Source organism: Haliotis rufescens, unplaced genomic scaffold (genome assembly GCF_023055435.1).
Source record: "Haliotis rufescens isolate VD_foot unplaced genomic scaffold, xgHalRufe1.0.p SCAF_12, whole genome shotgun sequence".
NCBI classification, from domain to species: Eukaryota; Metazoa; Mollusca; class Gastropoda; order Lepetellida; family Haliotidae; genus Haliotis; species Haliotis rufescens.
Window position 1 is genome coordinate 15,747,975 of NW_025963802.1, and position 14,822 is coordinate 15,762,796.

The 14,822-nt window shown below is 46.1% G+C and overlaps 1 protein-coding gene across 1 annotated transcript in view; it reads left to right on the forward strand.

Moving 5' to 3' along the window:
• The window catches only part of LOC124146056 (RRP12-like protein), a 45,017-nt gene extending 30,402 nt beyond the window's left edge, over nucleotides 1–14,615 (forward strand). Inside the window, exons 27-34 of the mRNA XM_048393390.1 lie at nucleotides 2,103–2,255; nucleotides 9,052–9,224; nucleotides 10,279–10,380; nucleotides 10,982–11,055; nucleotides 11,642–11,717; nucleotides 12,254–12,339; nucleotides 13,475–13,557; nucleotides 14,468–14,615. Of these exons, the coding sequence (XP_048249347.1) occupies nucleotides 2,103–2,255; nucleotides 9,052–9,224; nucleotides 10,279–10,380; nucleotides 10,982–11,055; nucleotides 11,642–11,717; nucleotides 12,254–12,339; nucleotides 13,475–13,557; nucleotides 14,468–14,564 (844 nt within the window). The 3' untranslated portion in view covers nucleotides 14,565–14,615. The remainder of the gene's footprint in view (nucleotides 1–2,102; nucleotides 2,256–9,051; nucleotides 9,225–10,278; nucleotides 10,381–10,981; nucleotides 11,056–11,641; nucleotides 11,718–12,253; nucleotides 12,340–13,474; nucleotides 13,558–14,467) is intronic.
• The last annotated feature ends 207 nt before the right edge of the window (nucleotides 14,616–14,822 follow it).

The window sequence follows — 14,822 nt, forward strand, 5'->3', positions numbered from 1 at the left end:
CTGGGTTCAAAACAACTGTAACAAGAATCGTTTATGTAACACATACAGCATTGTTGAAGTGCTCTGTGGTAATTCTAGGACAGATTATGTTACCACTACCCCATGCTTGTCAGAAACCCCCTGATTAGAATTGGTTTTCAGCAACTCATGCTTGCCGTAAGAGATGACTAACAGGATTGGATGGTCAGGCTCACTGACTTGGTTGATGCATGTCATTGTATCCCAATTGCATATATATCAATGCTCATGATGTCAATCACTGGATTGTCTTGTACAGACTCGATTATTACAGACTGCTGTCATATATGTGGAACATTGCCGAGTGCAGCATTTAACTGCAAACAAATGTTAGAAACCACTGATGAGCTCATCATTACAGTGTGCATCCTGGATGATTGTGCCTCACCATGCTCATGCTTTCAATCACTGGTTTTGCTGGCCCAGACTCCAGTATGACCAGCCTGCCATAAGAAAGAATACTGCTGACGCAACATAAAATATTATTCACTCCCTTACTTGCCTTCTGAAACACTGCGAATACGAAACAGTTGTAAATGTACTTTTCATATTGAAGGAAGTGGTGTCAAAGTTGGTGTTATATATTGCTTTAGCAGTGATACCCCCTGTGAGGAATGACAAACATGGTGGGTCTCATGTTTCCCTTTGTATGACACAGCTGAGATGTTCTCCTTGTAGGTATGACACAATCCATGGTATGACTTTCTCCTTGTAGGTATGACACAATCCATGGTATGACATTCTTCTTGAAGGTATGACACAATCCATGGTATGACATTCTCCTTGTAGGTATGGCAGAATCCATGGTATGACGCTCTCCTTGAGAGTATGACACAATCCATGGTATGAAGTTCTCCTTGTAGGTATGGCAGAATCTATGGTATGACATTTTCCTTGTAGGTATGACACAATCCATGGTATGACTTTCTCCTTGTAGGTATGACACAATCCATGGTATGACATTCTCCTTGTAGGTATGACACAATCCATGGTATGACTTTCTCCTTGAAGGTATGACACAATCCATGGTATGATGCTCTCCTTGAGAGTATGACACAATCCATGGTATGAAGTTCTCCTTGTAGGTATGGCAGAATCCATGGTATGACATTCTCCTTGAAGGTATGACACAATCCATGGTATGACTTTCTCCTTGTAGGTATGACACAATCCATGGTATGACATTCTCCTTGAGAGTATGACACAATCCATGGTATGACATTCTCCTTGTAGGTATGACACAATCCATGATATGAAATTTTCCTTGTAGGTATGACACAATCCATGGTATGACATTCTCCTTGTAGGTATGACACAATCCATGGGATGACTTTCTCCTTGTAGGTATGACACAATCCATGGTATGACTTTCTCCTTGTAGGTATGACACAATCCATGGGATGACTTTCTCCTTGTAGGTATGACACAATCCATGGTATGACTTTCTCCTTGTAGGTTTGACACAATCCATGGGATGACTTTCTCCTTGTAGGTATGACACAATCCATGGTATGACTTTCTCCTTGTAGGTATGACACAATCCATGGGATGACTTTCTCCTTGTAGGTATGACACAATCCATGGGATGACTTTTTCCTTGTAGGTATGACACAATCCATGGTATGACATTTTCCTTGTAGGTATGACACAATCCATGGTATGACTTTCTCCTTGTAGGTATGACACAATCCATGGGATGACTTTCTCCTTGTAGGTATGACACAATCCATGGGATGACTTTCTCCTTGTAGGTATGACACAATCCATGGTATGATGCTCTCCTTGTAGGTATGACACAATCCATGGGATGACATTCTCCTTGTAGGTATGACACAATCCATGGTATGACATTCTCCTTGTAGGTATGACACAATCCATGGGATGACATTCTCCTTGTAGGTATGACACAATCCATGGGATGACATTCTCCTTGAGAGTATGACACAATCCATGGTATGACTTTCTCCTTGTAGGTATGACACAATCCATGGGATGACATTTTCCTTGTAGGTATGACACAATCCATGGTATGACTTTCTCCTTGTAGGTATGACACAATCCATGGTATGACTTTCTCCTTGTAGGTATGACACAATCCATGGGATGACCCCAGCCCGCGTCCACAAGCTTCTCAACAACATCCGCAAGACACAGGAGAGAGCCAAGAGGAAGAAGTTGGCTGATGACGAGGAGGAGTCAGATGACGACATGGGTGTTCCGAAGAATAAACCCGAGAAGTGAGTATTTCAAGTTGGATGGATAGAAGGGATATCAAAATGTTGTAATAACAGGGCTATCTCTTCATGGCAAGCTATGCAATAATTTACTGTTTTTCAAGATCAGAGTTTTCCTGATCATAATTCAGTATAGTAAGAAAGGATTTGCACAAGGGGTTCTGAAATCTACTGCAAATGCCTGTAAAATACATGACCAAATTATAATTAAATATTTCAGGGTATTACCATTGTAATTATTGTCATAGCTATGCAAAGGTGACTGGTATTTTACTGATCAAGAGGAAAAGACGTTGCTACTTAGCAATGTACTACTATTAATGTATTACTGAAAAAAAAGATAAAGAACACATGATTTTTTCTTAGGATGATGCTTAATCTTTCATGACATGACAACTATAGTCATATGAAAAAGTGTGAAGCCCATTTCTGGTGTCCCCCGCCGTGATATTGCTGGAATATTGCTAAAAGCGGCGTAAAACCATACTCACTCAATCAGATGAAAAAATAGTTAGTGCTCTTTAAATTCTTTTGAGAAGTATGCCTTATTGCATTGAATTTTATGTTCTAAAAGATAATTCCAATTGTCGATGACTATTTTTTCTTTGTTTTAGTCTGTTTTCAGTCGTACAAATGGGTATCTCTCATACCCTCACGTCTAGTCGCACGTTTAGAGGAAGCCAGAAGCTGGAATGTAAACATTAAACTTGTTTCCGTCCGGTTGCGCACGCACCTCCCTATGACATGTCACAAATCTCTCAGCGCGCCTCTGCGCTGGTCGCTCGAGAAAGTCTTTCGCGGTAGACTGCTAGTTTGTATTCTACTAGTACTTATCGCTTATCTACAGTTGTTCTAATAAAGTCATAATATGTCTTACCTGTAGACTCCTGGAATGTAATCCTTGGTAATCTATTGTTTGTGTTCAACGCGTGTTTCGCTGTTTGACAGTGATTCTACACGTGGCAATATGTCGGGCATTTGTGCCTCATGTCAACGAAAACTGTTCAATAAACTTTAACTTGTATCTTCGTGCGTTGCCGAAGCAGGCCGCTGACCAGCGCTACAAGCGGATATGGTCATCGGTTGGATCCTTGGACTCTGCACCCTCCGCATCAGGCCCTGGGGGTGGCGAGTCGACCACACCTCAGAAATAGTTGAAAAAGACCCGCCTCAGTCAACTTCAGCTTTCGACACGTGACCGTTCGCCTGCTGATGATACTACCCGCACGACTGGTCTTCGTCATTCGGTTGATCGAGAGCGTCACTCAGCCTCCCCCGTTACGACGGGACCGGGTGGTGACGAGGACCATGAGGGGACTACGGTCCCCAGTCGGTCCGCATCTCGTTCTACCAACGACGATAGGGACGTCGTGCGGGACGACAGTGGACACAGAAGTCGTTCCTGTTCAAGTCGGGACGACAGGATGAGTGCCTCGTCGTGAGACAGTACACGACACGAGGGCGTTCATCGTCATCGTGGTCGTCGAATGTACGATTCGGATACACCGCAGTCTCTTCAGTTTTCTCCTCCCGATGTCTTCAGAGCCATGGCTCACGATATGGACCAGAACTTTGGCTCTGCTCTGCCTGGGCAGAGCTTCTGCAAGCCGCCTGGTCGATCTCGTTACCCGATCTATGGCATGCCGTTTTCGTCACCCATGACTAGGGATTTGGACTGGGGGCTGCTCTTCAAGAGACCAGCACCCTCCACATTTGGAATCCATGGGCACTGCTGTTCGTCACCAGCTGCAAACGCTTGCTATGCTGTCGACAGCGATCAAGGCCCTCTCAGTGTACTTTGAGGTGAAAGAACCCCAGGACGAGGACGACAGGACGGTGCCATCGGTCCTCACCTGTATGCAACGGTGGATCTAGGACGTCCTCGCCCAGTCCCGATATGTATCGGGCCAGATTACTACGGCGCGTCGCCATGGTTACATCGACTGCACTGACCTACCTGATCGTCATGGCAGGTCACTCTTACGGGCCCCGTGGACATCGCAACAGTTGTTCGACGGTCGTACCAACGACGTTCTGGACAAGTACTCCAGGGAAGCCGAGCGTGACATCATCATTTCGGCTTCACCCAACCTGTCCAGACGGCCACCGGTTTCGAACGCCCCACGACGACGTTACCGAAACGAGAATGTGCAACGGGCTTTCCGTAGGGACGTGCCTCGACAGCCGTCCCGCAAGGGAGGTTCCGACAGGAAAGGTCGCCAGGTCTCCTTTTCCAAGTTTCCCAGGGGGGGAAAGTACCAGCGGGGGAGGAAGTGAGGTCCCTTCCCCCGCCGTCGCCGTGGTTGGAGTCTCCCCCTTTGGACGAGCTACCGGTAGGGGGGCGACTTCGTCACTATGCCCACAAGTGGGTTTTCCTCAGCGCAACATACCTCCAACCACCCGACACATTCCACTTGACATCCCTCAGCTCTCTGCGTCGGATGATATTACCGAACGACTTCCTCGTCTCGTTAGACCTTCAGGACGCGTATCTACATGTACCAATAGCTTCCGAGTTCCAGAAGTACCTCCGATTCGAATGCCAAGGTATTCATTACCAGTGGGCGGCCCTCCCGATTGGAATTTCTATGGCCCCGTGCTTTTTCACACGGATCAAGAAGACGGTCGTAGAATGGCTCCATCGGCAGGCGATCAGGGTCGCCTTCTACCTAGACGTCCGGCTCCAAGCTCACCAGTTTACAGTAGCCCTTCAAGGTGAGTTGGCGACCACCCTGAGTCTACTACGGTACCTCGGGTGGATCGTCAACTTTCAAAAGTCGGACTTGGTACCACCTCGGGTTCTACAGTACATTAGGATACGCTTCCAGACGGGAGTCAATCTGGTCCAGGTACCTCAAGACCGTTGGGACAAGATTGTCAGCAGCGATCCGTGACGTCTACATGCCTCGTCGTCGGTGCACACGTGACAGGAAGTCCTCGGTCTGTTGACATCGGCCCAAGACTTGACCCGTCGAGGTCGTCTTCAACTTCGTCCACTGCAGAGATTGCTGTACCCCCACCTGGAGTTTCCCAATCTCCTGGTTCCACTTCCGGCGCAGCTACGTTGTCATTTGGAGTGGTGGCTCCAGCCGTCGAACGTTTGCGAGGGCGTCTTTATGAGCGAGCCTCCGTTCATACTACACCTATTCGTAGACGCGTCATTGGAAGGCTGGGGAGCGCACTTCGGGGACGACCAAGCGGCCGGGCGGTGGTCGCCAGTAGAAAAGGTCCTCCACATCAACTACCTCGAGATGGAAGCAGTGATTCGGGCGGTCGAGTTTTGGAAACTTCGACTCCGTCGGAAACGGCTGATGATACAGTCGGACAACTCCACAGTCGTCCTCTGCGTCAACAAACAGGGAACAACTCAGTCGGCGGCCCTTCTGGACTGGACATTCAGGTTCTTCGCCCTCGTCGACGACTTGGACATGGGCGTACGCGCCCATCACATCCCGGGGGCCAAGAATGTGATTGCCGAAGCCCTGTCGAGACCATCGAGGCCGTCTCCCACGGAGTGGATGATCCATCCGACAGTCTTTCATCTGCTGACAGATCGACTCTGGTTGCCCCAAGTAGATCTCTTTGCTGCCCCGTACAACAACCGCCTCCCTCGATTCGTGTCGCCGGTTCCAGACCCATGGGCATGGGACCACGACGCTCTAGCGATATCGTGGGGGGTCTAGACGCTTATGCGTTTCCACCAACGGTGCTGTTACCATCGCAACCGGTGAAAGTTCGTCAAACGGCCAACCTACGTCTGCTTTTGGTCGCGCCTTATTGGCCGGCCAGAACATGGTTCCCGGAACTTCTTCAGATCATCGTTCAACCACCGTTCCCGTTGCCAGATCGAGACGACCTCCTTCTTCATCCTCACACCGACGACTTGCATCCGGGGATAAAGAACTTCCAGCTTCACGCCTGGGTTTGCTTAAGACCTTGTTAATGAAGAAAGGCTATTCGGCTAAAGCGGCAGCGCTTGTCTCGTCGGCACATCCAGTTACGACTCGTAAGCTGTAAGATGACAAGTGGACCACTTTCTCCATTTTCGCCAGGTCTCATGGCTTCAACCCGGCAGTAGCGACCCCACCACAGGTGGCGGAGTTCCTAGTCTCTCTCCGGTCATCTCGGCGTCTGAAAGGGTCGACGATCTCGACATATCTGGCAGCTTTGGCTTCAGTAGTGCCGTCTCACTACCGTACCGGAGTTGCAGAAGATTCTACGTGCCTTCATGGTTGAAGATCAGTCACGTAAATTCCGACCGCCGGCCTGGGACCTGAATGTCATTCTGCGCATCCTGTCTAGTCAGGCTTACGAGCCTCTCGATCAGGTCGCGTTCGACTTATTGTCTCAGAAAACGGTTTTTCCTTCTCTCGCTGGCTACGGCTGCGAGAATTACGGAAATACATGCCATTGACGTTGGTCGGATTACGTTCGATCAGCGTAACCATGGCAACGATAACTACGATGGGGATCGTAGTACTTCTACAGTTAGAGATCGTAGCTCTCGTCCCCATGGGGACGTGCGACGTTCTCGCAGGGAGAATTTGGGGGTTCAGCGTCGTAGTGAAGATAGTGACAGAACGACGACCTCGTCTCACTTTCATATCGACCCGGCTTTGATAGCCCAGATCACGGCGGCGGTCCTCGCCTCGACAGCGTCGACCAAGAAGGATACGACTACGTCAGGGGTCCATGGCCTGTCAACTATTCTACGATGGGGATCGTAGTACTTCTACGGTTAGAGATCGTAGCCCTCGTCCCCACGGGGACGTGCGACGTTCTCGCAGGGAGAGTTTGGGGGTTCAGCGTCGTAGTGAAGATAGTGACAGAACGACGACCTCGTCTCACTTTCATATCGACCCGGCTTTGATAGCCCAGACACGGCGGCGGTCCTCGCCTCGACGGCGTCGACCAAGAAGGATACGACTACGTCAGGGGTCCATGGCCCGTCAACTAGTACAGCAGCTCCTTCATCTACGCCTCCACACTCAACGTCGACGATGGATTGTGACGTCCATCTTGGTCTCCGATGGGATTTTTTAGCGAAAAATTAACTTCCTGGCCAAGATCCGAGAATGTTCAACATTCCTTCCTTGTCTGCCATTATGGGCCCTCGTGATCACACTGATCTCACCTTGTGCCCAGTTCGTGCGTTTCGTATTTACCTGCAGCGTTCTGAACAGCGAAGACAACATTTTCGACGGCTGTTCATACCGCTCTCAACCAATGCAAAGAAAGAGATTACACGTAATACTCTCTCATTTTGGTTGAGAGCGGTAATTCTCAGAGCTTACGAGGCGCAAGGACTCGCACCTCCCACCTCCTCTCATCCGCACGAAGTTCGAGCCATCGCTTCAACATTAGCACTCCACAGTAATTGTTCGCTACAAGCTATTATGGAGGGCTGCTTTTGGAGATCTACTTCAGTGTTTGCTTCGCATTATCTTAGAGATATCTCCACAGAAGATGTTGAAGGACTCAAACAGTTTGGTCCACTCGTGGTGGCACAACAGATCTCTCAGAAAAGACAGTGAATTTGTGTTTTATTCACTTTGGAGTTTTTGCTCGACACTTCGTGACATATAACAGGTTACAATAAAAGCTGTTGGTGAATGTAAGCATTCTTATGGTTTTTTGTTGCGTGTAGTACTTCTGTTTTTTATTATGGTTATTCGGTGTATGCATCGTCTTCCCATACATTGTAATACTGCTCGTATTTTTTAGTTACTTTGTATACTGCGAGTTGCTCTGTAACTAAATTATGCGCCGACCACACTTCGATCCGGGTTCAACTGACGTGTGCAGTTGTACTGTCGCATCGATAATTAGTTGTGTGTCGATGAGCATTACCTATGCTATTTTAGTTACCTTGTCTACGGCGAGTTCTGTAACTAAATTATACGCCGACCACATTTCGATCGCAATTCAACTGACGTGTGCAGTTGTCCTGTCGCTTCGATAATTAGTTGTGAGTCGAAGAGCATTAAACATGCTGTTTTAGTTACCTTGTATACTGCGAGTTGCTCTGTAACTAAACTATTCGTCGACCACACTTCGATCGCAGTTCAACTGACGCGTGCAGTTGGCCTGTCGCATCGATAATTAGTTGTGTGTCGAAGAGCATTAACCATGCTGTGCGTTCGTGATAAACAACTTGTCTCGTCCGTGCATCTGGTCGAATGTTCTATTGTCACTACAGGGGTGAGGAACTTGGTACATTCGACGTGAAAGTGGTCACTGCTTGATTACTTTCCCGACCCTCCTTCCAGTGTTCCGTCGAATTCTACCCATTTGTACGACTGAAAACAGACTAAAACATGGGTTTTTCAGATTAAAAACGATGTTTTATTGGTCTGTTTTCAGTCGTACGTTCCCACCCAGCCATCCCCACAGGGAAGTAATCCAGTCCAGTTTTGCTTGATGGCTTATTCTTCGAGATTTGTGACATGTCATAGGGAGGTGCGTGCGCAACCGGACGGAAACAAGTTTAATGTTTACATTCCAGCTTCTGGCTTCCTCTAAACGTGCGACTAGACGTGAGGGTATGAGAGATACCCATTTGTACGACTGAAAACAGACCAATAAAACATCGTTTTTAATCTGAAAAACCCATTTTTCTTCCAAAGTCACCATGGTAACTTTGTTTGGAATACTATATAAATGGTAAACATAGTACATGAAATAATGTTAAGTCACTGATCAGTTTTTGGTCATATGATGATGCGTTCATGGTTAAAGTTTTTGCTGTTCATTCAGTCGTCACATTTCCTGTATGACTGTTACTTGTGTTATTTGCCAGCGTGGAAGATTTACTCCAGGACACAGACTCGGAGATGGAAGAGGATCAGGACAAGAAGAAGAAGAAAGCAGCCAATCAGAAGTCTCGACAAGGGAAGGGGGCGTGGCTGAAAGAAGGCGGGGATGACCAGATAGTGGATTTCCTTGATGCCAGTGCAGCCAAGAAAGTCCTGGGTAGGCTTGTGTAGTCTGAAGTACTCGAGTTGATACCGATTCCATGTACCTCTTGTGCTTGTTGTGAGCATCTTCCTGAGGCAAGGGCATTAACTGACTATATAAGTCTCGTTTCTACCCTCCTGGCAATCTAGGCTGGAATTCTGGGATTCAATTTTGGCTGAACTAACGAGTCTATGCATAGTCCAATCAAAATCGCGTAACAACATGCACACGGATTTCAACATGCAGACTTTAGTCAACTGTAGGATTTGCAAAGCATGAGTACTTTCAACTGGGTATTGACAGATATTTTGCAGATATTCATGCACCGATTGTCTTTAAATGTAATATCCAGTTATGTATGACTGTTTAATAATCTCATACCAACTTTGACTGGAGTAGGTCCGATAGTTGTTCAGATATTGTAGTAAAAGTCAGTACCTTAAATTAACTTCCAGACTATAGCTATATGTGTAGTTGGCCACATTCCGCAAAGCAGTGTTAGTCCTAAGGTGATTGTAACTCTCATACTTTAACATAGACTTACAACAGTCGTAGCGCTAAGATCACTTTGTGGAACAAGGTCCTGGCTAATTGTCTCAGTTGAATCAGATTTATGAGTGAGTTGGGTTTAACACCGCTTTTAACAGTATTCCAGTTATATCGCGGCGTGTCAGCTTAATGTGGGAGGAAAGCCCGAAGTGATGCAGGTCTCAGACGTTTACCACTTCGGTGAAACCCACGAGCATGGGTATGGTGCTGACAAACCTAGAAACATAATGGGGGCGAACCGGGATTCGTACCCACAATCATTGGTTTCTGGTGTGCCCAAGGGACGCAACTCTGCACAGCGAATCACGGTGCCTTAGACTACTGGGCCAACCGTGACCCCCATCAGATTTATGATGTTAGCATTACACACATTACAGGTGGTGTCTCCTTTGGCCAAAAACTGTATACTAAATTTGCATGTGTTCACCCAGTAGCAGTGGGTACCCGGTGGGATGAGATCCAATTATCACCTTATATCTAAATGGAACGAAATCTTGATGATCTTCCAATTACATTTCAGCAACCAAGCCAGGCAAGAAAACAGACAAAACCAAAAAAGACTCTGATTTCAAGATGTCTGCCGATGGCCGTCTGGTTGTCACGGATATGGGTGATGACAAAGGTAAGGAAATGTGTAGATATTATTGATTATCAATGATTTCACCTTCAGTGATGCATCAGGGTAATCAGTAGTCTCTCTTGTACCATCATTCCTCAATTGCCAGTAACTAGAATAGTTGCATTCCATGTGAAGATTCTGGGGTAGAATAGGTCTTCAGCAACCCATGCTTGCCGTAAAAGGTGACTATGCTTGTCGTAAAAGGCGTCTAACGGGATCCGGTGGTCAGGCTCGCTGACTTGGTTGATGCATGTCATTGATCGCAATTGCGTGGATCGATGCTCATGATATTAATCACTGGATTGTCTGGTCCAGACTCAATTGTTTACAGACCACCGTCTTATAGGTGGAATATTGCTGAGTGTGGCGTTAAACAACAAACCAACCAACCAACCATGGCCATTGACTGTTATGGGATTTAGAAAGACTTTAAATAACATAGGGGAATAACTCTGAGAAGGCCGACATAAATATCCGTTGTTGGCCACTCGCAAGGCTTTGTGTTACGTTACATCTGTGCCTGGGAACACGTTTTGAGAGTTATCTCAGTGTCTGGACACAGCATTGTCAGGTATATGCCAGTACTCTACATTAATATGTGCAGGAGAGAAGATGGATTCTGCGGATGAAGATGACCTTGATGACCTCTTCGCTGCTTTTGAAGGAGGAATTGCCAAGGTGAGGGCTGGTATCTCAGTCTCTTCTATATCACCCCTTGTTAATGTACACACTTAGGGTCCCTTCACGTGAACAGTTGTGACTGCTTCATATGAACACATGAGATCCCTCAATGTGGACAATTGTGATCCCTTAATATGAACACTTGTCATCCCTTAATGTGAACACAGGTGTTACCCTTCAATGTGAAAACTTTATGTGATCGACCGCCTCCGTGGTCTAGATGTAGAGCGTCCGCCCGCAGAGCGGAAGGTCTGGAGTTTGATCCCCGGCTAGTCATACCAAAAGACGTTAAAAGATGGTACTTGTTGTTACCCTGTCGGGCGCTCGGCATTAAGGTGTTAAAGCCAATTTCACCTCACCTCACTTTATGTGATCCTGGTGTCATAATAATAATCTAACAATATTTTATTTTGTCACTTCTAACAATTGTTTCTCTGCTGCCCAATGCTGCATTCTGATGCTTTGTGTTGTATTGAGATGGATCTGTACCGTCCAGTTTATGTCTGCACATGTATAGTTTGAAATTCCACAAGCCTTTGAAGTATGATGGACAGGATGTATTAAGATGTGTCTGTGTCTCCAGCGGAGGAGAGCCCCCAAGAGGAAGCTGGAGGCTGATTCAGATGAGGAGGAGGAGCCGGGAAAATCCAAATACAAAGGCGAGTTGTCATAGAAACCAAAAGTTAAGAGTTCTGAAGAATCAGGATTACTATTTCTCAAACATTGATAGGGCTGTCCATGATACCAAACTGATTACTTTTCAAAGTTATTGTCCAAGAAAGCTTCCATATTGCCGTTATTGTCCAAGAAAGCTTCCATATTGCCATTATTGTCCAAGAAAGCTTCCATTAAGCCGTTATTGTCCAAGAAAGCTTCCATATTGCCATTATTGTCCAAGAAAGCTTCCATATTACCATTATTGTCCAAGAAAGCTTCCATATTGCCGTTCGAAGTGTTAATATTTTCATTGTGTTTAACCCTGTTTGGATTCTAAAATACAGTGGTCCTAAGTAACCTAGGATTGTCATAAGAGTAGATATGATCAGTCTTTCAGTCAATTGTTTTGCCTGGTCCAGAATTTTTCACTTACATTTATTCATGACTGCACTCATGTACTCTACAACAATTTCTAGAATAGGTAATAAAATCAAAAAGTTATCAAAGACTTCTGTGAAATACTAATATCATGTTGTAGCTGGTGGAGGTGGGATACACAGACCGCTCACAAAGACGGGTTCAAACCCTGGAGCAAAAGGATTTGGCAAAGAATACAAGGCAAAGGTGAGTAATGTTGGAATAGTGAAATCTATTTCGCTCAAATTAATTTACAAAGGTGCACCCCCAGGGGAGTTGCGGGTTAGAATGGGTCCCCAGCAGCCTCTGATGGTCATAAGAGATGGTTCAAACAAACACACAAACAAACACACAAACAAAACAAAGGGGCAACCCCAATGAGGATTTCAGGGCGGATTAGGCCCCTAATACCGCAATAAAGAGCCTACTAGTGAGAATTGGTTAGTCAATTGCGATCATGTGACAGGTGTTTGTTCGACCTGTGAAGATCCGGGGTAGAATAGGTCTACAGCAACCCATGTATGCCGTAAAAGGCGACTAACGGGATCGGGTGGTCAGGCCTGCTGACTTGTGTGGATCGATGCTCATGATGTCAACCACTGGATTGTCTGGTCCAGACAGACCGCCGTCATATAGCTGGAATATTGCTGAGTGCGGCGTTAAACAACAAACAAACAAACAAACAAACAAACAAGCAAATCTATCTTAGTTCATGCTGCCAACAACTGGTTTGCCTGACCCAGACTTCATTGTAATGAGGGGGACACGGGTGGCCCAGTCGTCTAAGGCGCCGCGATTCGCTGTGCAGAATTGCGTCCCTTGGGCATGCCAGAAACTTATGATTGTAGGTTCGAATGCCGGTTTGGCCCGATTATGTTTCTAGGTTTGTCAGTACCGTACCTGTGCTCGTGGGTTTCACCGAAGTGGTAAACGTCTGAGACCTGCATCACTTCGGGCTTTCCTCCCACTTTAAGCTGACACGCCGTGATATAACTGGAATACTGTTAAAAGCGGCGTTAAACCCAACTCACTCACTCATTGTAATGACAATAATGTGTGTACTTGTTGCTCTAGCCTTCATACACTTCATTACTGCTGGGTGATCAGAGGCATATTTTGAACAAAGTCACTTGCCTAAAGAGACACCACATGTGTTACATGACTTAAATGTCCAGCAGGACAGAACCCTAGAAACTCCCAGGGGTGGAGCTGCCGAATGTGGTCACCCGTCCAATTTCTCCGACGTTGCTGGCCGCTGGAATCTTGATGATTGGGTTGTAATACTACATGAGACTTGTTTCAACCAGCGTGTACTAACATGTGTAGGAACTTTGTTTTCCAGAAGGCTGGCGGTGATGTGAAGAAGACAGGCAAACACGACCCCTACGCCTACGTTGCCCTGAACAGACAGACACTGAATAGAAGGTAACATCTCGTCTCTTGTTTGACATGGAATGGGAAACCAAGCTTAGGGTTCCTTAGCGCTGTGTTGAGTGTGAGAACTGTTGTCATGGGTTTGAATCCACTTATTTGCTGTGATTATATTACGTTGTCAGCACCAGTGTTTGTGGGTTTGACTGAAGTGAAGGTCAATGTACTGTCACTGGGCTTCCCTCCATGTCAAGCTGAAAACTGTTGGATGCAGCATTAAACTTATGTCACTCACACCCTATTGAGATATGTTCATAATTTAATTATTCTTCAAAAGCTTTTTTTTAACCAAAATTGTTCCTAAGTTGACCCATATGCCTCAGTATTCAAGTGGATAGAGTGTATGCCCAGAGAGTGGACGGTAGGTGGTTTGTACCTCACCTGTAGGGGAACAACGCAGTGATAAGCCAACTGTACTCATTGTAAGATAGACCCGTGAAGATCCGTCGTAAAATAGGTCTTCAGTGACCCATGCTTGCCGTAAAAAGCGATTATGCTTGTCGTAAGAGGCAACTAACGGGATCGGGTGGTCAGGCTCGATGACTTGGTTGATGCATGTCATCGTATCCTAATTGCTTGGATCGATGCTCATGATGTCAATCACTTGATTGTCTGGTCCAGACTCGATTATTTACAGACCGCCGTCATATCACTGTAATATTGCTAAGTGCGACGTTAAACAACAAACAAACAAACAATTCGAATCCCAGATTTAGCACGACTGTGATCCTTGGTTTGTCAGCAGATTATTTACAGACCGCTGAAATAGCTGAAATAGCTGAAATATTGCCGAAATATTGCCGAATGTGGCGTTATCCAACAACAAACAAACAAACATTGTAAGATAAATGGTACCTCAAATTCTACATGATCTCTCCTGAGTAACTGGTTTGTTGTGTTGCAGGAAGCAGGCCAAGATGCAGGGCCAGTTCCAGGGGCTGGTTCGGGGGGCCCGGAAGGGGGCTGCCAAGGGGACGAAGAACAAGAAGAGGAACCACTGACCCGACATGTATACTTCTGTAAATAAATTTGAAATAAAAAATTAAACTCCACAATGAAATTTTTTGTGTTTCATATCAATATGGTAACATATGGAGAGGGGGGGAGGGGGGAAGAGCATCTTCATCCTTCAAATGTTTTATCACTTGTGGGTTAGCCTAGTGATTAAGATGTTGGATCATCACACAGAAGGCCCAGGTTTGATTCCCCACCTGCAGGAGTATTGCTCAAAGTGGCGTAAAACTATATTCACTCATTCA